This window comes from Lipomyces arxii (assembly GCF_038497795.1).
Source record: "Lipomyces arxii strain Phaff 12-163 unplaced genomic scaffold V1512scaffold_4, whole genome shotgun sequence".
NCBI lineage: Eukaryota > Fungi > Ascomycota > Lipomycetes > Lipomycetales > Lipomycetaceae > Lipomyces > Lipomyces arxii.
This window is the reverse complement of record NW_027117703.1, coordinates 110,073-130,981: the sequence shown is the minus strand read 5'-3', so window position 1 is coordinate 130,981 and position 20,909 is coordinate 110,073. Positions and strand designations below refer to the sequence as shown.

Here is a 20,909-nt window from a genome sequence, read left to right as displayed (position 1 = left end):
CACATACTAATTGTACCAGCATATAGTTAAAGCAAATTGAACAAAATCCTTATAGTCAGTTCAGTCCTTCGGGGGCCAAAATAAAATCTTTGTCAACTTGCCGCTTTGGCCTTGTCGGCTTTCAAATTTAAGTTACTAATAACTAAACTAATGCCGAAAGCTTTTAAAGCGAAGAATTACATTTCAATACTGCAATGTGATCTCTCACTACGACTAGAAATCCATCGACATTGCACAGCACAATTTTGACATTTACTCGCACAGCATACGCGCCACGTCTTTCCGCTTAGTCGTCAACGGAATCGTGTGTTGGCGATAATGGCCAAGGCAATTGGAATTATTTTGGCGTTGTCTCTACAGTTATCAGCAGCATCAACATCGTTTTCACGCTAAGACAGCGAGTTCCTGCTGTGTTATTTGTACATAACTGGCCTGCCTTCGTTTTTGGTATACGGATATCCATTTTTGAAAGGTGCAAAGGACATCAAACACAAAAAGCTCACTGGGTGAGGAGCTGAGACCTGGCACATCCATCTCCCCCGGAAATCAGCACATGAATGATTCAATTTCAGGTAGTTTTGTCGAAATAGAAACTAGCAGGGCTATACTATCGTCTAGCAACGTATGATCTCTGACCACTACACTATATCGACTCAGACTACAAGGTTACAGCAAGCCTTGATACAGCCGAGTCTCAGAGATTAATAATGGTCTCATACATTTTACTATTGTCATTGACATAGTAGGCGAATGACTTGCTGCTATTACAGTCGACACAGACGAAGACGTGGAGATACTTCAGCGGATTCAAGAATAGAATCAGGAAACGTCACTTTTAACCTTATTCAAGACGGGTTTTCAGGGGTAGGTGACAATTCAAATCCTTTGAACTTTCACGACGCAAAATTGCACGGTCGGCCGTTAGAATAAGACTTAAAACTTTGTTTGAACGGACTGAGTTGTACGCTTGCAGCGTTAAGACTCCAAGTTTCAATTGATAATCTTTAAAATTGTAGAAGCTCGAATTTTCTGAAGAACTGTCAAGCAGTATTCGCTTGCCGACCATTGTTCCTACAAAATAAGTCGACTTTGTCTACGCTATTCACACCCAGAATTGATTAAGGCTTACCAGGTCAATGGTATAATTTAATAGAAACAATAGCGACGTTTGGTTTAAGAATCCTAGACCTGTTCTTTAAAGTATAACTCTGTTCCTTGAGATACTATAGACATGATCATAAACAATAAGTATAAGCTGCATAGGTGGTGCCGCAAATATTCCACTGTACGTTGCGCGCGTAGCCGCTCTCATTATATTGATGTTGCCCGTAGCAAATCAAAGTGAAGCGCAGTCTTTTGTTCTCGTTCCTTTGAATTCTAATGTGGCAGTTTGAAATAGCGACTGCGAACGAGTTAGTTCGGTAATATAAAGTTTCGTTTATAACTTTGCGTTCCTTTTCATGACGTATCGGATACGTATGATTAGGGCTCTCGTTTCTAAATACCGTTAAAATGCTTAAAATCTGTTGCTGCAATTCAGGGGTAATTGAGACACGCACTACTAAACAAATATAGCTGATTCCGCAATTGTCTGCTACGCTACCATCTGTTGACTTATCAATTATTAAAGATCTGTCAAAAATCTGCCAATTTGCCTAAGCTTTTTCACATGCAACATTTGTGATCCATCGCGACTCAAATATCTCGTTTTCGCTGAAGAACGTGACTGGATAGGTGATCATGGTAATCCTTGGTATCCCATAAAGTTGAGATGAAGATCGTCGTATTTACAAGTAAGACCTGCTATAACAATGCATTTCACTTCCCCACTTTCGTCAATTAAACGAACATTGCTCGAAAATTTGCACCAAAAAAAAACAAAAAAAAATCTCGATACATGTGACAAGACAAGACGAGTCAACTTGTCACTAGGTCGAAGCACAAAGTTTAGCAGAAATTTGAAAGCAGACAAGCTCCACCAACATCCAGTGACTAGTAGCAGTATTGGAATCTGGACATGCAAAAATTCCAGTTTCATCGTGATCAGCACTGCATTAAAAATTTTGTCAAATTTTAAGCAGTACTTGAATGCAAAAGTGTATCGAGACGGCTACAGTCAAGCTTACAAACCTTATTATTTACATAGTTTCACGTGAAAATCAGGATGACTTTCACTTCTCATTCGTATTGGTCTTTTAGTAGACGTACTCGGCAGCAATATGGCTGGGAAAAAAAGTACTTAAATCATCCACCGACTCAAATGCGGAGATTCCCAAAAGATGAAGTTTGTTGCAGAATAAAAAAATACTGAGCAAAGGGCTCTGATGTATGTTGAAACACCACCAATAAGAGATCTGATCGTCTCTATTGAGACTTGTCAGGTTGTCTAGTGCACATTCTGTTCTCTGTTTTAATAAAGTCGTTGATTTAGCAAAGTAGTCAGATTGGTTAATGCGAAGACTTTACAATTTCAATATTTTTTGACAGTCAGGAGATACGTATTTTAGCAAAAAGCTGACTTTGTCTTAAAAAAGGATTGTCTATAAGCCGTCGTAACTGCAGTATGGAATGCGATCAAAGATCAAGAATCAAAGTGGCTAGGCGCGTCATTTGCTGATTGCACTTGTTTATTGTATAGATTCCAGCCATGCAGATACATTAGAATGCGCTGGCAATTCCCGTGAACGTTTCGCTCTGCCGCGTTCTTCACAACTAAAATATGAAACTAACTCAAGACAGAAAAGCACTGTCGATAGTAAAAAAAATCAGATCTTGTAGTCAGTCCAAGGTATAAATGCTTAAATGTACAATACAAGCAAGTATCAGTATAATAACAATTCACAGTATGATACAGAGTGTATGATAAGACAGCTGAACAGTCACGAGCAAGTGGTGCGATCGACGCTGCTGATTCGTACGGTGAGCGCGTCACGATATTCGCGACCATAAATAGTGGGGGGAAGAGTCACGTGTAGTAGCGTAGTGCGGTCAAGTTGTATATAGTTTCCCCTCGTCATTGATCTACTCACCTTTCTATTCCACGCTGCATTACTAAGTCGAGTCTAGTACTAAAACTAATTTAAAATTATGCCAGTCCAAACAGTCAAGACAATTATATACGACGGCCAAAAACCGGGAACTTCTGGGCTTAGAAAAAAGGTATGTTTCTACATTAGGCAGGCCCAACACAAACTAACAATTCAACAGGTTACCGTGTTCAAGCAGGAACATTATACGGAAAACTTCATTCAGGCTCTTTTGTCGTCAATTCCCGAGGGTGCTGAAAATGCCGTGCTTGTTATTGGCGGAGACGGTCGATATTACAACACCGACGTGGTCCAGCTTATCGCTAAGATCGGAGCTGCCAATGGCGTCAAGAAGCTCATTGTTGGCCAGAATGGTATCTTGTCGACCCCTGCCACTTCGCATATTATTCGCAAGTGCAAGGCTACGGGCGGAATTCTGCTGACCGCGTCGCATAACCCCGGTGGTAAGTCTGATTTGCGAATGGTGAAATGTCGAAAAAGAAACTAATTTATAGGACCAAACGCTGATTTTGGTATCAAGTACAACTTGTCAAACGGAGGACCTGCTCCTGAAAGCGTGACAAATAAAATTTATGATGTTACAAAAAAATTGCAGTCGTACCAGATTGCAACGCTTGATGAAGTACGTTGTTATGCTATGGATGCAAGTCGTACTAACGAGTTTCATAAGATTGATTTAGCAACAATTGGGGAAAAGACTTATGGAAGCTTGACGGTTGAGGTCATTGACTCGACTGCAGACTATGTCGCCATGCTCAAGGACATTTTCGATTTTGATCTGATCAAGTCATTTATCAAATCTAACCCTGACTTCAAACTTCTCTTCGACGCGTTGAATGGTGTCACTGGTCCATATGGCAAAGCTATTTTTGTTGATGAATTGGAACTGCCAGAGTCAAGTGTGCAGAACTGCATTCCTCTGTCCGACTTTGGCGGTGGTCACCCTGATCCTAACTTGACCTATGCTCACACACTGGTTGAGAAGGTTGATGCATACAAGATCCCATTTGGTGCTGCTTCTGATGGTGATGGTGATCGTAACATGATTTACGGAGCTAACGCATTTGTTTCCCCTGGTGATTCGGTTGCTATCATTGCTCATTATGCTGACCTCATTCCCTACTTTAAAGTTGGTGGTGTTCATGGTCTGGCTAGAAGTATGCCTACGAGTGGAGCACTCGATCTGGTTGCAAAGGCTAAGGGTCTTAGTATGTACGAAGTTCCAACTGGTATGTTTCGAGAGTAAAAATTGTCGAACAATTTTTTGTTAACATAATTTAGGATGGAAATTCTTTACTGCTCTTTTTGACGCAAAGATGTTAAGCATTTGTGGTGAAGAATCATTTGGTACCGGGTCGGACCACATTCGGGAGAAGGATGGTCTGTGGGCCATTGTTGCATGGTTGAACGTGCTGGCAGGAGTTGGCGAGAAAAATCCTGCTGCCGCATCAATTGCAGCCATTCAGGAGGATTTCTGGACGACTTATGGACGCACATTTTTCACCAGATACGATTATGAGAATGTCGATTCTGAAGGTGCCCAAAAAGTAGTTGATGGATTGGCAGCAAAGATGGCAGACACTGGATTTGTTGGCAGCACCATTGGTGAATATAAAATAGTCGAGGCGAATGATTTCAGCTACACAGATCTTGACGGATCAGTGTCTGATCATCAAGGACTTTATGTTAAATTTTCAGATGGCAGCCGGATTGTTGTCCGATTGTCTGGAACGGGTAGTTCCGGAGCTACTATCCGATTATATATTGAGAAGCATGAAGAGGATCGGTCAATGATTACAATGGACGCCCAAGATTATTTGAAGAAGAGCATTGCATTTGCGACTGGATTTTTACAGCTTAAAGAGTTTGTTGGTCGTGATGAGCCTGATGTTAAGACGTAGTTTATTCAATCCTATTGTATGTGAGTTGTTCATAGTGGTTTACATAATCAATTATTTGTGTGTGATGGTGAAGGCCAGTGACAATTAACCGACACGTGGGATATCAGTCATTCCGGTAATAGAGCCTAAGGGTTTTGTGTCACTTCGAAGACTCGGAACGCAAATACAAAAACCCGAAACTTCTCCGCAACTAAAACTTAACTTCTTCCGACCAGTTTTTATCGTGATATTCTTGTCCACTAAAAATCTGATCATTCAATTCAAAAGAAAACCATGCCTGCGACAGACGTTCTTTCTAGAAAAGCCGGTGTTATTGTCGGCGACGACGTTCTTGCCGTAAGTAATCGAGATCGTTTGATTTTTTTGCTACTGTTTGAGTGATCTGTTAACATTGTTCGATCTAGTTGTTCAAGTATGCTCAAGAGCACGAGTTCGCTATTCCTGCCATTGTAAGTTGAATTTAGAATTGTTCGTGGGATCATGAGGACTGACTAATAATTAGAACGTGACTTCATCATCGACTGTCGTTGCTGCTCTCGAGGCTGCCAGAGACTCAAAGTCGCCTATTATTCTGCAGGCTTCGCAAGGTGGTGCTGCGTACTTTGCCGGAAAGGGCGTTTCCAACACTGATCAGAAGGCGTCAATTGCCGGTGCCGTCGCTGCTGCTCACTACATTCGTGCTGTCGCTCCATCATACGGTATCCCAGTTGTTCTGCACACTGATCATTGCGCAAAGAAGCTTCTGCAATGGATGGACGGTATGATCGATGCTGACGAGGCTTATTTTAAAGAGCATGGCGAGCCTTTGTTCTCATCTCACATGCTTGATCTGTCTGAGGAGCCCAAGGAAGAGAACATTGCTCTTGTCAAGAGGTACTTTGAGCGTGTTGCCCCCATGAAGCAGTGGCTCGAGATGGAGATTGGTATCACTGGTGGTGAGGAAGATGGTGTTGATAACACTGGTGTTGACAACGCGTCTCTCTACACTCAGCCCGAGGATATCTACGACGTTTACTCTGCTCTGGCTCCTATTGGACCGTACTTTTCTATCGCCGCTGCTTTCGGCAACGTCCACGGAGTCTACAAGCCAGGAAACGTCAAGCTGCAACCTGAGCTTCTTGGTAAGCACCAGTCTTACACCAAGGCCCAGATCTCCTCTGAGTCTGCAACCCCAATCTTCCTTGTCTTCCATGGTGGCTCTGGCTCCAGCAAGGAAGAATACACAACCGCAATTAAATACGGTGTTGTCAAAGTCAACCTCGACACTGACCTTCAATATGCCTACTTGGTCGGAATCAGAGACTACGTTCTCAAGAAGAAAGATTACATCATGGCCCAGGTCGGCAACCCTGACGGTGAGGACAAGCCCAACAAGAAATTCTTTGATCCTCGTGTCTGGGTTCGTGAGGGTGAGAAGACCATGGCTGAACGTGTTAAGGTTGCCTTGGTTGACTTCAAAACTGCTGGATCGATCTAAATTCATAAGTAATATTTTGTAATTTTGAATGAAAGTCTTTTTTAATATGTGAGAACATGTAGTACACCAAACCCTTAGATGTGACGTCAGAGATCGACCTGCTTAAGTGGCTTGTGTTTTGTTGAATGATCAAAATAAAGACACGTTGATTTTGTCTTGATTTCATCCTTCAAACACACTCAAATATGACGCTTTATTACACTCTGGTATGCTTGATAGTATATTTATAATGATATTAGTCAATAATAATAAAAGGTTTTTGTCATTCTCGTCACGGAGATGCTCGCATTCTTCGTGCTCGTGACTCCTCTGCCATTCAACTTGCGTAGGCGAATGTTCACGTTCATCTCGACTTCAGATATTGTCGCCAGAACATCTTATACACTCAAGATCATTTTTGTATTTATTTTGATTCTGTTTATCGATTCAGTCAACAGAGTTTTCCGTGTTCAGCAGGATTACATGACACAGAGCTCCGGCAGGTCTGTCGTTCCTACTGAGCGATCTGATCTACAGGCACGCAAGTTTTATGCTCAGAGAAACATGTATCTGTGCGGATTTACACTTTTCTTGTCAATGTAAGTCAGAAAATCATTTGGTCTCTCGGATCATGAACTGATTGTGATAGAATTCTTAACAGAACGTTTGTCTTGGTCGAGAGCCAACTGGCGGCTGAAGACAAGATCTCGCTGGCAAAACCGTCCCCTACTTCCAGCACGTCAGGCGGAGAAGTCAAGAGACTCACGGCCGAGCTATCGAGCAGAACCTCTGATTTAGAAATCGCTCAAAAGGAACTTGCCGAATCAAAGTCTAAACTCGCAGACTTGAATAAGGAGTTCACTGACTTATCAGACAGGTACAACGCTCTGCAGAAACCTGAAGTCGTGGAGTCAAAGAAGAAAACGTGATATTTTCGATTAGCATTTTACCGGATATTAAATATAAAAAGATATATCTCATTTTTCAGCCTTGGCCCTCGTACGCATTACTTTTGTGCTTCGGCTTGAAATCAAAACTTTCATGCACCGGTCCCAGAAACATTTCACTTATCTTAATCCAATCGCGATAGTCTCCGCTCCCGAGTAAAGTCTCAAGGTCGTTTCGGCCGCGCCATAATGGTGGTCTGTCCTGCAGCCGTGCGGGCAAGACTTCGAGAATACCTTCGGGCACGTATCTATATGAAAACGACAAGTATTCGCACAAATATCGGCGACAGTTGTTGATGCCGTACTCGTCTGTGCCCCAGTGCTCTAATCCGTAGTTTGCAAAAGTCTTGATTATGTCTAATCTTTGAGTCGCTGACTTGTCAAGATACTGTCTAGCCTGAATCTCTTCAAAAATCCACGGCTTGATCAACGCGCCCCTGGCGACCATGACGCTGTCGACACCGTGTTCATCCACAGCATCCACCCAATCCTTCCACGAATAGCAATCGCCGTTGCCAATGAACCATACTTTTTTTCTATCACGGTCTTTTTCCTTCTCATCATGCTCTTCATACATGTCTCTTACAATCTTCGCAGTCTCGCCAATGTACTTCCAGTCTGCAGAACGTGTATACCGCTGTTGTCGTGATCGACCGTGCAGCGTGATTGCAGCTACATCACCTTCGGTTATCATCCGTGTGACGAGCTTTTTCGCATTCGGATGATTATCTCGCGTCCCCATTCTGATTTTCGCAGTCACTGGAATCTGCCCGCTGACTGTGTTCATACCTTTCAGCATGCGAAGCAGCTTCGCCTGGCTGTCGAGCAATGCCGACCCAGCACCTGATCTGTACACCAAGTCAATCGGACAACCGCAGTTCAAGTTGATTTCTGACATTTCCTCGCAGGTCGCCGTAAGCACTTCCGTAGCTTTGGTCGACTGCCACAACTTCGGAGCTGCAATCTGGATCCCAAACCCACCTCGCTCTGAAGAATGGGTCCGGGGAAGAGCCCACTCGCCTTTACTGCCTTGAAGAAGAGGCAAGGCAAGCGCCATTTCTGAGTACGTGACTTCAGCACCGTAGTATCTACACATCCGACGAAATGGCAAGTTTCCGACCGTAGTCAGCGGTGACAGAATCATCTTTCTATCTAGGTTCAGAGTTTGCTTTTCACTCGGCTGTAACGGAGGCTCGACATATGCTGCTGCGGCTTCAGCTTTTTCTTCTCCGTTTCTTATTTGACTTTCAGACATGTCGGCGTCTTTTAAAGCATCAAGATACGGCAACAAAACATTGCTTTTCGGAGTAGGAAACTTCTTTTTCTGCAGTAAGGTTTGATTTTCGCGGCTGATCCGGTTGACTTCGTAGCCCGCCTTTGCCTTCTTTTCTTCGTCCATTACCAGCTTTAGAGATTCAGCAATTAAATGCGAATGTAACCATCGACATTTCAACCCAGATGGACAGTACCCAATCTCTTCATACACAGGGCATTTATCACCCAGATCCGGGGGTTTTGAGTCAATGTACTTTTGAACATCATGTTCATATCTGCACTCTGCGCCAAACTTGCACACGCTCTCGCCGTCTTGAATCGTGTTACAAAATCTTACTGAGTCTTGTGCTTTTGCAAACTTGCGGCCTTTGTTCTGTCCGCGCTCTTTTTTGACTCTGGACTTCCCACCTGCTTCAGCGTCGTCATCGTCAATTTCAATCTGTTTATGTGCTTTTGCTAGCAAGTACCTGCATTCTAGTCAGTAATAAACAAAGTATAATAACACTCCATTGACGTACTCCGGCTTAATCTTACTAACACCCTTGTCTCTAGCATCTTCCTGCTTCACTTTTTTCGCAGGCGGATCTGCTCAATTGTCGGTTAGTGTATGTCCCTTTTTCACCCTTCTGAACTGTACCTCCACTTTCCACACTTGGAGGTATCTCTCGCTTATTCGTCTCAGCAACAACAACAGGATCCTCCATTTGTGTTTCGAATCGTGATATTGATAGTAAAAGTAGACGAATCAACACAACTTTTTTTTGACAATATTTAAACCGGGTAACATATAAACCTTAAATTTAAACTCCCAATCCATTCCAATCCTCGAGTTCTTTCAATCAATTCACATACTTCAAAATGGCAAGTCTTCGAGCAGCCAGTCCGGCTACATCGAGTAGACGGGCAGTGTCGCCAGGCAGGGTTGAGATTTTTAAGGGACCACTTGACTTTGATTCGTATGTGCTGTTTGTTCTCATTCAGGGTTTAAGTACTAAAGAATACTAAGCACCACTGGACGACCTGCGGTCAAATTCCCTAAGACGCCTGCGGTCGAGGCTCCATTAAATTTAGAAGAGTTTATTTACAAGCATATCTTCAAGCCATTGCCGTCGTTGGTACGTTAAATTAAGTTTGAATTGAACGCCGTCTCACAAATGAAAGGCAGCTCCTGTTCCAAATGTCGATTATAGTGATTTGTTACGATACACGACTGAAAACCTGTTAGCAAGACCGACGCTTTACACAGTTGCAATTCTGGCTGAACGACTGCTGATCTCGTCGATGCCTACTGACCATGAACGCATTTTTCATCTTTGGATCCTCAGGCTGTCGTCATTATCATTACTAGGCCTGCCGTTAGTGGCCGAAGCAGAAGCACAGTCATTGGCAGAATTCAATACGAGCGATGTCTTTCGCACACACTCAGGCCACTCTGTCATTCCATGGAGTCTGCGGGTCTTGTTAGTCAAGATTCAGACCGAGGCGCATGGACTGCTAGGAATCACAAAATACTACTCGCTTGCCCGCGAAGCCAGACTGGAAGCATGGAAATCAGCAAAAAATACAGAAGACAAAGAAGAATCAGACGCAGAAGAAGATACGGTCGCTGTTGCAAAAATAGTGTGGGAAGCGAGATTGCTCAAGTGTGGAATCTACGTCGCCGCAATGCTGGCTCACATCCGCGACTTCACCGCCGCGTTTGAGCACGTACAGGCATTGATTGATTCGTGTCCAGAAAAAGACGCGTATGCAAAATCGCGGGTACAGGTGTTCCGGGTCATGGCGTTGCTGTCACTCGAGGCCGGAGACTCTGCTCGGGCAACTGAGTGGCTCTCAAAATTGCCAGACCAAACAGCTGACCCGTTGCCAGAGATTAAAGATCCAATCGCTGAACTTGAAATTGACGCACTGAAGCTATCTGACGACAAGAAATTGCCACCCGCACCGCCACCTACGGGTCCCCCGTCGTCACCTCGAGACGCGCTATTCAGTTTGACCCAGAAAATTGTCGTGACTGAACCGATCCCGTCCACCATCGTTCACGGCGAGACGACGCAGTTTGATTCAGACAAGTCCGGAGTAGAAGCCAAAGCTATGGCTCGAGCAGCAGATAATACTAGTAAATGCAACTACGGGATGGCATGTCTTTACGACGGCCGCGTTGAGACTGTATGTGCTATTATGTGCACGTGATTGAATCTGACCAGTTTAGGCACGGACTGTATTCACCGAGCTTGCTGCAACCGGGTATCGTTTCACGGATTTGATTTTCAGATTTTGCGTGATGGATGAACTCAAGCATGAAATCACACGAATATCTGAATTTCTATAAGTACCTGTACATCTATTTACACATTAATTGCAACTTTTAGTCTACCAATGCCCACTTATATCCTGCTCCAATACGGTTTCCAATCTGCTTGGCTCTTGTCGTTCTGGCACGACATCAAAGTACGGCGCCACCATGTCCGTCACAATTGACCCAAACAGCCCGTCCACAATACTTTTCAACTCATCTCCAGTCTGTGCAAAATCAGGATACGCGTTGACTTCAAGCAAGCTCACGTTCTGGCCCGAATCGACCAGATAGTCAAACCCGTAAACTTCAAAAGCATTCGGCAGCGGTTGGAAGTGTACTCGGCCGAGACCGAGAGCAGCACGAAATGTCTCGGCCGTAAGTGCACAAATCTGAGCAAGCACGTTCTCGTGATCCACACCCTGTACGCCCCAGAACGGCGCCACACTACCGTCGTCGCGAGCATCGCCCTGCAGACAGGTGTTTGTCAGATGTGCGGTCAGGTCGGCGTTTTCGCCTGGTGCAGAGTATGGCTTAAGCGCAAAAAGCGCCAACATATCTTTGTAAACGCTGATTTTTATAGCCCCGCTAGCAACCACGTACGTTCGAATATGAAATTTGCGCATACCGTGGGCCGGAAGCAACAGAGGAGTTGACAAGTACTTTTGTATGACGAAAATACGCAGTTGGCTTGTGACCACGCCGTTTACGTCGTCATCATCGTTGTCTTGCTCATCACTAGAATCATCACCAAACTCTTCAAAAATATCACGCAACTCATTCATCGTATGAAACAGCCTGATTCCCTGTCCCCGGTCACTCATGCTCGGTTTCAAAATCCACCATGACTGCTCGGTTTCGAGCTCATCTCTGAACTCGTAAATATCATCCAATGCCTCGTCAAGATACTCTGCGTAGTCGAGCTCGAGCGAGTACGATTCTGGGAATCTTGTAGCGAGAATAGAATCTTTGTGCTTGGTCGTGTATGTCGCGACACTATGAGAGAGAAAGTGTTTTCTGATTAATGCTTTTCTAGTTCTTGTCAATTCCACGTCTCCTCGCCACTAGAATACTGCTTACCGAAATATATACGAGCATGCGAGGTAGTTCTTGTCCTCCATGATCCTGTCAAAATCCAAATCCTCGTACTCTGTAAAATGAAAGATCTTTGCATCCGCCTTGCTCACAGAGTCGACTATGCGTGCAGTAGGCACGTACCGCTCAAGATTTGATTTTAAGAGCGGGTACACGTACGAATCATGTGGATATGAGATCGCGGCAGTAAACGGCGGCCTACAGAATCAAAACACTGTAATGTGTATTTTACATCTATCTACTTACAGCAGCTTGATCTCCCCTTTCAGTTCCGGCACGCTTTGAAAGTTCGCCTTCAACGGCGTAACACTGTGTACGTTAGCATGATACAATCTCCAAGCAAAAGAGTAACTTACCTGGCCACACCACGGCTGACAGCATACCCATCATTACCTTCCGGCGTCGAACTCTTGCTGCTGGCATTTACTGCCGCAAGATCAGGTTTCCACTTGAATTGAAGTTTACCAGACTTCTCAGCCTCGGAGTCCTCTTCTATATGCTCAAACGCGCTTCCCCATCTATTTGCCAAAACATGCGTATACTCTATTATCATGTCATCTCTAGCTTCGGCAAGTGGAATATTAATGCTGTATAAATCAACACTGCCGTCCTGCGGCCATGTCGAGTACAAATGCTTGATAAGCTTCACTGATATAGAGCAAGAAGCTATAATCTGATCGATAACTAAGTCGCGGCTATTATACGCAAATGACAACCCGATAGATGGAACACCACACTAAGTCATCAGTCTTCAATTCAACAGCATGTTCTTATTCAACTCACAAGTGCGCCTTCCATCGCCGCCCCAACTGTCCCACTTGACAAGATGAATAATGCAGTTGAATTCCGTCCATAATTCGGTCCCGAAATGACTAAATCAACTGGACCTTTTTCTTTAAACAGATGAAATATCCCGACCTGCGTGCACGATGCAGGCGTACAATTCAGCAACGCCCATTCCTCACCCTGACCTCTAGGAACATCGTACGGGCCCTCATACCCTCCACCGGCTTCATTTGGACTCACAAACGACGCGGAAATGGTCTCGCCAATGACGTGAGCTTTAGAAATCCATGATCTAATCATGTCAGTACTTCCCTTCTGATCCATCTCAGACAAACTTTTGACTACTGGGTAAAGCTACACTGATGTCCCAGTCGGTGTACTTCTTTAATGCTTCTATAAAGTAATGCACAAATGGTGAATCTGGACCTGGAGGACCGTCGTCGTTTGTGACCTTCAATTTGTCAAAACTCGTTCATCCATCGTCACTATGTTACTCACCAAAATATGCATATTTGCTTATCCAAAAGACGGTTGATCCCCGTCTTCACCCGGAAAGATTTGCTTCTGCTTCCCACTTTCACGTTACATCCCACTCAGCCGCACATACTTATGCAGCCCAAATCACTGGGTCTTGTGTCAAAATCTACATTACAGACAGTAATAGACAATTCAACAAAGTATTACTGGATTGACAAAAAGATGCAATTAAAAGTAGTCCCTGCATGCTGTGCGTACAAAAATAAAAGCTGACAAAACGCACCAACCCTCCTGTTTTCTAAAAACAAAAACCTTAAGTCCAAAAAAAATATGCAACACTTCAATGCTCAACCATTCCCGACTTTGCTGCCCCGCGTCGTCGAAAGAAATCCATGACTTTTCGAGCAGGGCCGCTAGACGCCTGGTTCCGCTTCTCGTCGTACCTGCTGTTTAATCTGTTGGGTTGAGCGGTCTGGATGGGGGGTTGGGCTTGTGCACGTGCCTTTGACTCGGTGGTCTTGGGTTGAGATTTGGCCTTGTCTGCCGACGACAATTTTGTAGATTCCACCTTGGTCTTATCAGCAGCTGCTGTAGCGACGGGTTTCTTTTCAGAGGAGGTATATTTAGAAATGTTGCTTAATGTGCTGGACCGCTGAGAAGTGTTCGTTTTGGGGGTCTGCCGCTGAGCTGTATTAGTTGACGCGGTCCCCAAAATCCGGCTAAACAGCTTCTCAGCACCTTGTCCGATGCTGGAGGCGCCTCGTCGGTGACCCTTAACATGTGGCTCCACTGTCGGCCTGCTGCCGGCAGGTCTCGTCGGCTGTGCCACACTCTCGGTACGTCTGTGAGAAGACTCCTTCTTGACTGGTGGCAGCTCGGCGGAAGTAAACATACTCTGCGGTCGCTCTCTTTGTCTTCGGTTCGATGACGGTGCTACCAGGTTCTTTACCTCTCTGGACGCAGTAGACTCGGTCTTTGTTGCAGCGGATTCTTCAGGTAAAGGCTTGTGGCCTTGAGGAATAAATTGAAACGTTGTCGGTCGTGCTCTCTTCGTTGGAACTGGCAGTCTCGATGCATCCGACTTTCTTGGTGATATGATCTTTGCACTTCCTGGCCCAACACCGGATTCCTTCGTACTTTCTGTCAAAATCAGTGCAGACCTCACAGGCTTCATGACCTCTTCGGACGCGGGAATCTCAGTCTCAGCAACGTCCTCCTCGACAATGGTTTCATGAGTCAGTAAGCTAACCGGCTCTTCAGCTACGCTTTCCATCGTTGTGTCTTCAACTATAGGAGTTTCAGCAATGGGCTGTACAACTTCAACCTTCCGAGTAGTAAATGATGGTGGCTTTGTGTATTCTAGTTGAATCGTGTGGCGCTTTTCATGCTTAGAGGTCTGTACACTAGTGACCGCCTGTCCAATCGAAGTCTGATGCAACTTTTGCTGAACAGCTTCGATGTTGTCCGCGTTGCTAATGTCGCTAATGTGTGGCTGCAGAGGCGGTTGGTACGACCGATGCCTGTCGGCCATGGCCGTAACTTGTCCACTGTGGTTCCTGCGATGGCCCAAATCACCTTGGAATGTATGGTGAGACGCAACATCGCGCGTGCTCGTAGAACGGCCTATATTGGTAGTAGGCATGCTCTGTCTGTCTCGTGAGTAACGAACTGGCTTCTCAGCGGACTCGGTGACCAGCATCTCTTCCCATTGTTTCGGAGTAACAGACAGAAACTTCGAGTAAGGTAATAACCAAGAATGAGCACGCACTTCCAATAAATCCGCACGCAGGTCAGGGCTAGGGACTAAGATGCGTCGCAGCAGGTCTCGAGGCATTGGCTTGACGTACTCGGGAAATGTAAGAGGAGTTGTCGTGATGTATCTGTAAAGCTGAGTAATATTGTTTCCGTTTGGATTTTCGGGATCGTCATCGAATGGGAGGTATCCAGTCAGCATGGCGTACAAAATTACACCACAACTCCAGACGTCAACTTTCCGACCACTATACTTTCCATCAGTCACAACGAGTTCAGGCGCCGCATAGCACGGTGAACCACAGCTTGTGCTCATGAGATCTGCATTTGATCGACCAGGAATGACGTCTTCGGGATTAAACACGTTTGCAAACCCGAAATCTGTGATGATAATGTTTTTATGCTTGTCAAGAAGCAAGTTTTCTAATTTTAAATCGCGATGAACAATTCCTTTTGAATGAAGATATTCCACACCTGAGACCAGTTGAGCAAACAACCGGCAAGCAGTGCTATCTTTGAGGTACTTGTGTTGTAAAATATAATCAAACAGCTCGCCTCCTGACGCGTATTCTAAAACAATGCCAATGTAAGTCTGATTCTGAATGACCTCTTGTAATCGCACGATATTTGGATGTCGTATATGCCGTAGAACAACAATCTCACGTTGAAATTTTGCTTCTCTGTTCGACATTGGCGGAATGTTTACTTTTTTGATCAACTTGACCGCCACCTAAAACGTGTCAATACAGATTTAATCATAGTAATAGATATTCAAGGCATACCTCCGCAGGCTGTTTTCCGTCGCGGCGCCATCCAAGTTTGACCTCACCAAACTCGCCTTCACCCAAAGTTGTTCCCAGAGTATAATTTCCGAACTTGACAGACTCGTTGCCAAACTGTTGCATATCAACGACAGCAGCGTCAGGATACATTACAGATCCCGGAGGTGTTTTCAGCATTGATGCCGGTCTCTGAAAACCCGTCGAGTTTGCTGTTTCCATTTTTGTCGGTCGTTCGGAGGAGCAATGCGGTTGAACTGATCGATTCATGTTAGATCGCAGGGGCCACAAAAACCTCACGCCTCACACCCCCTGGGTAGAGAGACGGCAAGAAAGAAAACAAAAGCTCACTCACTTGAGTTAAGTTTGGTAAACGGGTTAAATGTATGATAAATAATCTCAATAACGGGATGTGTTGAGTGAACACGTCACAGTAAGTTCTGAAACGAATATCCTCTTTAGAATGACCACGCGTAATTTTGTAAACAAAAAGACAGTTAAATGTTAATCAGATCTTCTAATTAAATGTTAACAGATCTTCTAGCTTAGCCTGATCAAACTATTAAAATCTAATCTCGTTGGCGTTGCAAAAAGGGAAAAGAGTGTAGGAAAAGACGCGTAGAGAGACGTGTACTCGTACACCGAACGCGATTGATGACGTTATACAAAGAAGTCAGACTGACTTGAACGACTAATCAATCTTAAAGTGAGCAATGAAAGATTTAAACAAATCTTTTTTAAATTAACGCGATTTATTTGCAATTTGAAATGAAGAAAATAAAGAAAAGAAAAGAATAAATTAGAGACCGGAATTTTTGTGTGCGATCGATCGTAAGGGATTTGTTTGTTTGTTTCTTCTTTTGTGAGCGTTTCAACCATAAATAGCCACGATTACACTATATCATGGATTACATTAACATATATTGCTACAAATAAAGTAATAAATTTGCTTTTGAATTTTAAATATTCTCATTTTTTGCATTAAAAATACGCTTATTGTTTGGACTAAAAACACAGCCACAATTTGTTAGCGTGGAACGCATACAAACAAATACACAAGCACCTCATGCTGACATACTTACCCGGCTAAACACGCGTCGTCCATCATCTTCACAGCTCTTGAAGTAAACAGAATTCCATTCGTTCGCTTTGCTTCGAGCCTTTTATATTATTATAGAGGTTACTTCATGCAGTCATTTATAATGGATATCTGAATATTCTGCTGTATTTTTTCTGACATGATTAAATCTGTTTATCCTGTAGATCGTGACTGCAATTGCAATCTGCTCCAACGAATTTTTTACAAACTTCTTAACGCTGATTCTATATTGTTCTCTCTGTATTTTTGATTCCGTAAATTCCCGACGGTATCGGTCAGTTTATGTATATTATACTGAACAAGAAACCTTAGCCGAGCGACATACACAGGAACAAGTGTAAAATTTCACATCTGGCCGGTTTGTTTACTTTTCCCACTTTCCCCGCCTACCGGGAAAATATAAATAGGGTCGCCAATTTCCACTTTCTTCTTCCCTCTTTCTTTTTCTCCTCTTCACCGATTTATTAGCAAGGACTTAGCCATGAAGATTTACGCCTCTGCCATCCCTTACTACGGAGCTCTCGTTGCCTACGCCAGTCTTGCTGCTGCTGCTGCTGAAGAAGGGCAAGCAGACTGGGCCCACAAGGACAAGAAGCCCGTTGAGAAGAGTACCGCCCACGAGCATAAGCCTACGACTAAGTCTCACTGGTCAGAGCCGTCGGTCGTGAAGACTTCGACTATCGTTGTCCCCTCGACTACGATTATCCATATGCCTTCGTCCAAGGCACATGAACACTCAAAGGTGGTTCCGACAACAACCAAGGCTCACGAACACTCAAAGGAGGTCCCGACAACAACTAAGGCTCACTCTACCGTGCACTCAAAGGAGGTTTCGACGACAATCAAGACTCATGTTACTGAGCACTCAAAGGAAGTGAAGCCTACTACTGTTTGGAATGTGACCACTTCAATTCCAGTTGTTACTCCTCCGGCACCACCTCCTCCAGTGACCAACTCGACATTGACTTCTGTCAAGACCAAGACTAAGCATGTTCCTCCTACTACTTGGGCTCCTGTTCCTACTCCGACCATTACTCCGAATGAAACCGGTGCATCTCCTCCAAAGGTGAAACCGACTCCCATCGAGTTCTTGGGCGGCGCCAGTGAGAATCATATCGTCTCTCTTTACGCAACTATTAGTCTTGCGTCGGTTCTTGCGCTCTTCTTGGCCATGTTCTAAGCAACCCTGCATGAGCTGGTTTCACTCTGCAGTGATGATGGCACTAATTGGTAGTGATGTAAAATGTTTTCTTTTTTAATACTTTGATTGATGTTGACGTTTAACTTTAGGTTGCTGCATGATGGTTACATTCATTTAGTCATTTGCAATTTTTCGGTTTTTGGTTTTTTGTTTGGGATTGCTTTTTGTGATTGGCATTTCATGGTGTTCATGGCGTTTACTGATTTTGCTGTTTCAACTTGACGATAATCTTGTTGACTCTGTTTTCTTGCTCTTTTTCTTCCTGTTCAGTCTCTTTCACGTGTTTGCTCGTGCAATCATTCTTGCGATTGTTTATTTGGTTGTTTGTTTGCTTGCTTGTTCGCTCGTGTGTTACGGGATCTGTTCTTGTTGGGTTTTTTGTTTGTAGCATTTCTTGGAGTTTGGCGTTGTACTATTATAAATTTATATATTTAATCATACATACAACAAATCTGTAGACATGTATTATGGCTTGTCCTATGACAACTAAAATGATTCTGCTTACTTTACAAAAGCTAAGGGTTTAGTAGAAAGGGCATCGGTAACTGCGGCGCCTGCAAACTATAAAACAAAAAATCATTGTCGAGCAGTAAATCTATCGGGTATCTGAATTGGGGACAAAATAGTCTCAAATTACTTGTTTTATAAGGCAGACAGTGCTGTTTTAAGGGTCAATTTTGTAGCTCTTGACAAACACACAGAATGGTGCTAAGCAAGAGTTTCCCACTGTGCATTCGTCGAACTTGGCTTTCACAATGGCATATGTTGCCTAGTAGATCATTCAAGTCTTCGGCCCTAGTTCGGAACTTGACTGCCGAGGAGCTGGAAATTCTAAAGGATCCACGCGAGCGGGATGAAGCTGATGTTGTCATTGTTGGTGGTGGACCGGCAGGGCTTAGTGCTGCGATTCGATTGAAGCAGCTCGAGCAAGAACGTGGACAAGAGATCAGGGTCGTACTGTTGGAGAAAGCCGCAGATATTGGTAAGGATTATTAGTCTGCGACGACTTAATTCGCTGAAGTTGAGTATAGGAAATCATATTCTGTCTGGTGCGGTTCTGGAACCAAGGGCTCTAGACGAATTACTGCCTGATTGGAGAAGTGAGCCTCCATCTCCATTGACTCCGGTCTCGTCAAGCAAGATGCGGTTTTTGACTAAGAAATACTCGATCCCATTACCTGAGCCACCACAAATGCATAATCATGGAAATTACATTGTCAGTCTAAGTGAGGTCACCAAATGGCTTGCTCGAAAAGCAGAAGATCTAGGCGTTGAGATTTACCCTGGTTTTTCAGTCAATGAACTGCTTTACGATTACAGTGGTGCTGTTACTGGAGTTGCAACAAACGATATGGGAATGTCGAAGGCTGGAATCCCAAAACACGGATTTGAGCGTGGAATGGAGTTCAAAGCTAGAGCGACTCTATTGGCAGAAGGTTGTCATGGATCTTTGACTAAAGGTGTTATTAAGAAGTTCAATTTGCGCCGTGACAGCGATGTTCAGACTTACGGTCTTGGAATCAAAGAAGTGTGGGAAGTTCCTGAAGAGGACTGGAAGGATGGTGAAGTGATTCATACGATGGGCTGGCCTCTGACAAAAAACTTGTATGGTGGAGGGTTCATGTATCATTTTAGTGAGCGTTTGGTTTCGGTTGGGTTAGTCGTCGGACTGGACTATGCGAACCCGTACGTTTCTCCGTTTCGGGAATTCCAGCGCATGAAACATCATCCCGTTTTCGCAAACGTGTTGAAAAATGGCAAATGCATCTCGTACGGTGCGCGTGCATTAAATGAAGGTGGACTTCAGTCGGTTCCCAAGCTGATTTTCCCCGGTGGCGCGTTGATTGGCTGTTCTGCCGGGTTCGTGAACGTGCCAAAGATCAAGGGCACGCATACAGCCATGAAGACCGGCATGTTGGCAGCCGAGAGCGCGTATGATGCAATTACGTCCAATACGACGAACGACTCTGCAATCGCGCTCTACGATTATCAAGCCAATTTCGAAAAGTCGTGGGTGTATCAGGAACTCGACGAGGTTCGCAATATTCGCCCGTCATTCCACAACCCGCTCGGAATGTACGGCGGTGTCATGTATGCCGGGATTGACACAATGCTTCTCAAAGGCCGGGTCCCCTTTACGCTGCACCATAAGACGACCGACGCGGCGGCCACGAAACCGGCAAGCATGTTTAAGCCAATCGAGTACCCAAAACCAGACGGTAAGCTAAGTTTCGACATTCTGACTAGCGTTGCCCGAACAGGCACCATGCACGACGAAGACGAGCCTGTACATTTACAGGTAAAAGACTGGGTATGTATGGCTTTGCTGTCGAGGATATTAAATTAACTCTTTCTCAGGACGCACATACAACAGCATCGTATCCGAAATTCAAAGGAGTTGAAAACAAATTCTGTCCTGCAGGTGTATACGAGTATGTTGAAGACGCCACCAAACCAGAGGGCGTGCGATTTCAAATCAACTCGCAAAATTGTATTCATTGCAAGACCTGTGATATCAAAGTACCTACTCAGGATATCAACTGGGTTTGTCCCGAAGGCGGAGATGGACCGAAGTATATGCTTAGTAAGTGTAATTTTGCCTTTATTTATTTCACGTACTGACGTGCCTAGCTTGATTGAGTGTTTATATTCGGTAGTTTTTGTAATATATTATTAATTTTCTTCCAACCTAGACGTAGCAACAATCTATGCCACAACTACCACCACCGACCCAGCATTATATGCATTTAAATTTGAACAAATACTGCAATAATTTTTAATTTAATTTATTTAATTCA

At 44.2% G+C, this 20,909-nt stretch overlaps 9 protein-coding genes across 9 annotated transcripts; 6 read left to right on the top strand and 3 right to left on the bottom strand.

Moving 5' to 3' along the window:
- The first annotated feature begins 2,878 nt into the window (after positions 1–2,878).
- Positions 2,879–5,161, top strand: V1512DRAFT_259951 (uncharacterized protein). The gene is made up of 5 exons (XM_066915743.1): positions 2,879–3,159; positions 3,208–3,490; positions 3,542–3,669; positions 3,718–4,276; positions 4,329–5,161. The coding sequence occupies exons 1-5, from the start codon at positions 3,088–3,090 to the stop codon at positions 4,946–4,948; spliced, it is 1,662 nt and encodes a 553-aa protein (XP_066772467.1). The 5' UTR covers positions 2,879–3,087; the 3' UTR covers positions 4,949–5,161.
- V1512DRAFT_259949 (uncharacterized protein) lies at positions 5,162–6,474 on the top strand. Its single transcript, XM_066915742.1, has 3 exons — positions 5,162–5,284; positions 5,353–5,397; positions 5,451–6,474. Exons 1-3 carry the CDS (start codon positions 5,222–5,224, stop codon positions 6,423–6,425), a joined length of 1,083 nt encoding a protein of 360 aa, XP_066772466.1. The 5' UTR covers positions 5,162–5,221; the 3' UTR covers positions 6,426–6,474.
- Positions 6,475–6,478: 4 nt separating this feature from the next.
- Positions 6,479–7,482, top strand: V1512DRAFT_259948 (B-cell receptor-associated protein 31-like-domain-containing protein). The gene is made up of 3 exons (XM_066915741.1): positions 6,479–6,631; positions 6,681–7,003; positions 7,054–7,482. The coding sequence occupies exons 1-3, from the start codon at positions 6,611–6,613 to the stop codon at positions 7,331–7,333; spliced, it is 624 nt and encodes a 207-aa protein (XP_066772465.1). The 5' UTR covers positions 6,479–6,610; the 3' UTR covers positions 7,334–7,482.
- On the bottom strand, positions 7,198–9,381 carry V1512DRAFT_117487 (uncharacterized protein). The gene is made up of 3 exons (XM_066912918.1): positions 9,264–9,381; positions 9,145–9,211; positions 7,198–9,093 (listed from the first exon to the last, which is right to left on the bottom strand). The coding sequence occupies exons 1-3, from the start codon at positions 9,328–9,330 to the stop codon at positions 7,389–7,391; spliced, it is 1,839 nt and encodes a 612-aa protein (XP_066772464.1). The 5' UTR covers positions 9,331–9,381; the 3' UTR covers positions 7,198–7,388.
- Positions 9,382–9,464: 83 nt separating this feature from the next.
- V1512DRAFT_117376 (uncharacterized protein) lies at positions 9,465–10,979 on the top strand. The gene is made up of 4 exons (XM_066912917.1): positions 9,465–9,582; positions 9,633–9,741; positions 9,788–10,795; positions 10,839–10,979. The coding sequence occupies exons 1-4, from the start codon at positions 9,485–9,487 to the stop codon at positions 10,956–10,958; spliced, it is 1,335 nt and encodes a 444-aa protein (XP_066772463.1). The 5' UTR covers positions 9,465–9,484; the 3' UTR covers positions 10,959–10,979.
- On the bottom strand, positions 10,935–13,384 carry V1512DRAFT_235710 (tubulin-tyrosine ligase family-domain-containing protein). The gene is made up of 7 exons (XM_066914100.1): positions 13,302–13,384; positions 13,139–13,254; positions 12,801–13,095; positions 12,374–12,753; positions 12,264–12,326; positions 12,003–12,215; positions 10,935–11,954 (listed from the first exon to the last, which is right to left on the bottom strand). Exons 1-7 carry the CDS (start codon positions 13,311–13,313, stop codon positions 11,000–11,002), a joined length of 2,034 nt encoding a protein of 677 aa, XP_066772462.1. The 5' UTR covers positions 13,314–13,384; the 3' UTR covers positions 10,935–10,999.
- Positions 13,385–13,430: 46 nt separating this feature from the next.
- Positions 13,431–16,301, bottom strand: V1512DRAFT_117364 (kinase-like domain-containing protein). The gene is made up of 3 exons (XM_066912916.1): positions 16,167–16,301; positions 15,815–16,068; positions 13,431–15,762 (listed from the first exon to the last, which is right to left on the bottom strand). The coding sequence occupies exons 2-3, from the start codon at positions 16,031–16,033 to the stop codon at positions 13,621–13,623; spliced, it is 2,361 nt and encodes a 786-aa protein (XP_066772461.1). The 5' UTR covers positions 16,034–16,068; positions 16,167–16,301; the 3' UTR covers positions 13,431–13,620.
- A 657-nt stretch (positions 16,302–16,958) lies between these two features.
- On the top strand, positions 16,959–18,334 carry V1512DRAFT_259932 (uncharacterized protein). The gene has a single exon (XM_066915740.1). The coding sequence runs from the start codon at positions 17,392–17,394 to the stop codon at positions 18,088–18,090; it is 699 nt and encodes a 232-aa protein (XP_066772460.1). The 5' UTR covers positions 16,959–17,391; the 3' UTR covers positions 18,091–18,334.
- Positions 18,335–18,694: 360 nt separating this feature from the next.
- On the top strand, positions 18,695–20,799 carry V1512DRAFT_259927 (uncharacterized protein; the record flags this gene model as incomplete). The annotated part of the gene is made up of 4 exons (XM_066915739.1): positions 18,695–19,093; positions 19,143–20,422; positions 20,470–20,695; positions 20,743–20,799. The coding sequence occupies exons 1-4, from the start codon at positions 18,814–18,816 to the stop codon at positions 20,745–20,747; spliced, it is 1,791 nt and encodes a 596-aa protein (XP_066772459.1). The 5' UTR covers positions 18,695–18,813.
- Between the last annotated feature and the right edge of the window lie 110 nt (positions 20,800–20,909).

Bases quoted from the DNA above. Each gene is read 5' to 3' on its own strand.
- V1512DRAFT_235710 (XM_066914100.1), bottom strand. The intron at 12,327-12,373 runs GTAAGTTACTCT...TAACGTACACAG, and splicing joins GTCAGCCGTGGTGTGGCCAG to TGTTACGCCGTTGAAGGCGA. The intron at 11,955-12,002 runs GTAAGCAGTATT...GACAAGAACTAG, and splicing joins GCATGCTCGTATATATTTCG to AAAAGCATTAATCAGAAAAC.
- V1512DRAFT_117487 (XM_066912918.1), bottom strand. From the start codon at position 9,330: ATGGAGGATCCTGTTGTTGTTGCTGAGACGAATAAGCGAGAGATACCT. The intron at 9,212-9,263 runs GTACAGTTCAGA...ACAATTGAGCAG, and splicing joins TCCAAGTGTGGAAAGTGGAG to ATCCGCCTGCGAAAAAAGTG. The intron at 9,094-9,144 runs GTACGTCAATGG...ACTAGAATGCAG, and splicing joins GTTAGTAAGATTAAGCCGGA to GTACTTGCTAGCAAAAGCAC.
- V1512DRAFT_259932 (XM_066915740.1), top strand. From the start codon at position 17,392: ATGAAGATTTACGCCTCTGCCATCCCTTACTACGGAGCTCTCGTTGCC.
- V1512DRAFT_117364 (XM_066912916.1), bottom strand. From the start codon at position 16,033: ATGGAAACAGCAAACTCGACGGGTTTTCAGAGACCGGCATCAATGCTG. The intron at 15,763-15,814 runs GTATGCCTTGAA...GACACGTTTTAG, and splicing joins ACGGAAAACAGCCTGCGGAG to GTGGCGGTCAAGTTGATCAA.
- V1512DRAFT_117376 (XM_066912917.1), top strand. From the start codon at position 9,485: ATGGCAAGTCTTCGAGCAGCCAGTCCGGCTACATCGAGTAGACGGGCA. The intron at 9,583-9,632 runs GTATGTGCTGTT...AAGAATACTAAG, and splicing joins GGACCACTTGACTTTGATTC to CACCACTGGACGACCTGCGG. The intron at 10,796-10,838 runs GTATGTGCTATT...TGACCAGTTTAG, and splicing joins ACGACGGCCGCGTTGAGACT to GCACGGACTGTATTCACCGA.
- V1512DRAFT_259951 (XM_066915743.1), top strand. From the start codon at position 3,088: ATGCCAGTCCAAACAGTCAAGACAATTATATACGACGGCCAAAAACCG. The intron at 3,670-3,717 runs GTACGTTGTTAT...GAGTTTCATAAG, and splicing joins AGATTGCAACGCTTGATGAA to ATTGATTTAGCAACAATTGG. The intron at 4,277-4,328 runs GTATGTTTCGAG...AACATAATTTAG, and splicing joins TATGTACGAAGTTCCAACTG to GATGGAAATTCTTTACTGCT.
- V1512DRAFT_259949 (XM_066915742.1), top strand. From the start codon at position 5,222: ATGCCTGCGACAGACGTTCTTTCTAGAAAAGCCGGTGTTATTGTCGGC. The intron at 5,285-5,352 runs GTAAGTAATCGA...TGTTCGATCTAG, and splicing joins TCGGCGACGACGTTCTTGCC to TTGTTCAAGTATGCTCAAGA. The intron at 5,398-5,450 runs GTAAGTTGAATT...ACTAATAATTAG, and splicing joins AGTTCGCTATTCCTGCCATT to AACGTGACTTCATCATCGAC.
- V1512DRAFT_259948 (XM_066915741.1), top strand. From the start codon at position 6,611: ATGACGCTTTATTACACTCTG. The intron at 6,632-6,680 runs GTATGCTTGATA...TAATAATAAAAG, and splicing joins TGACGCTTTATTACACTCTG to GTTTTTGTCATTCTCGTCAC. The intron at 7,004-7,053 runs GTAAGTCAGAAA...TGATTGTGATAG, and splicing joins TTTACACTTTTCTTGTCAAT to AATTCTTAACAGAACGTTTG.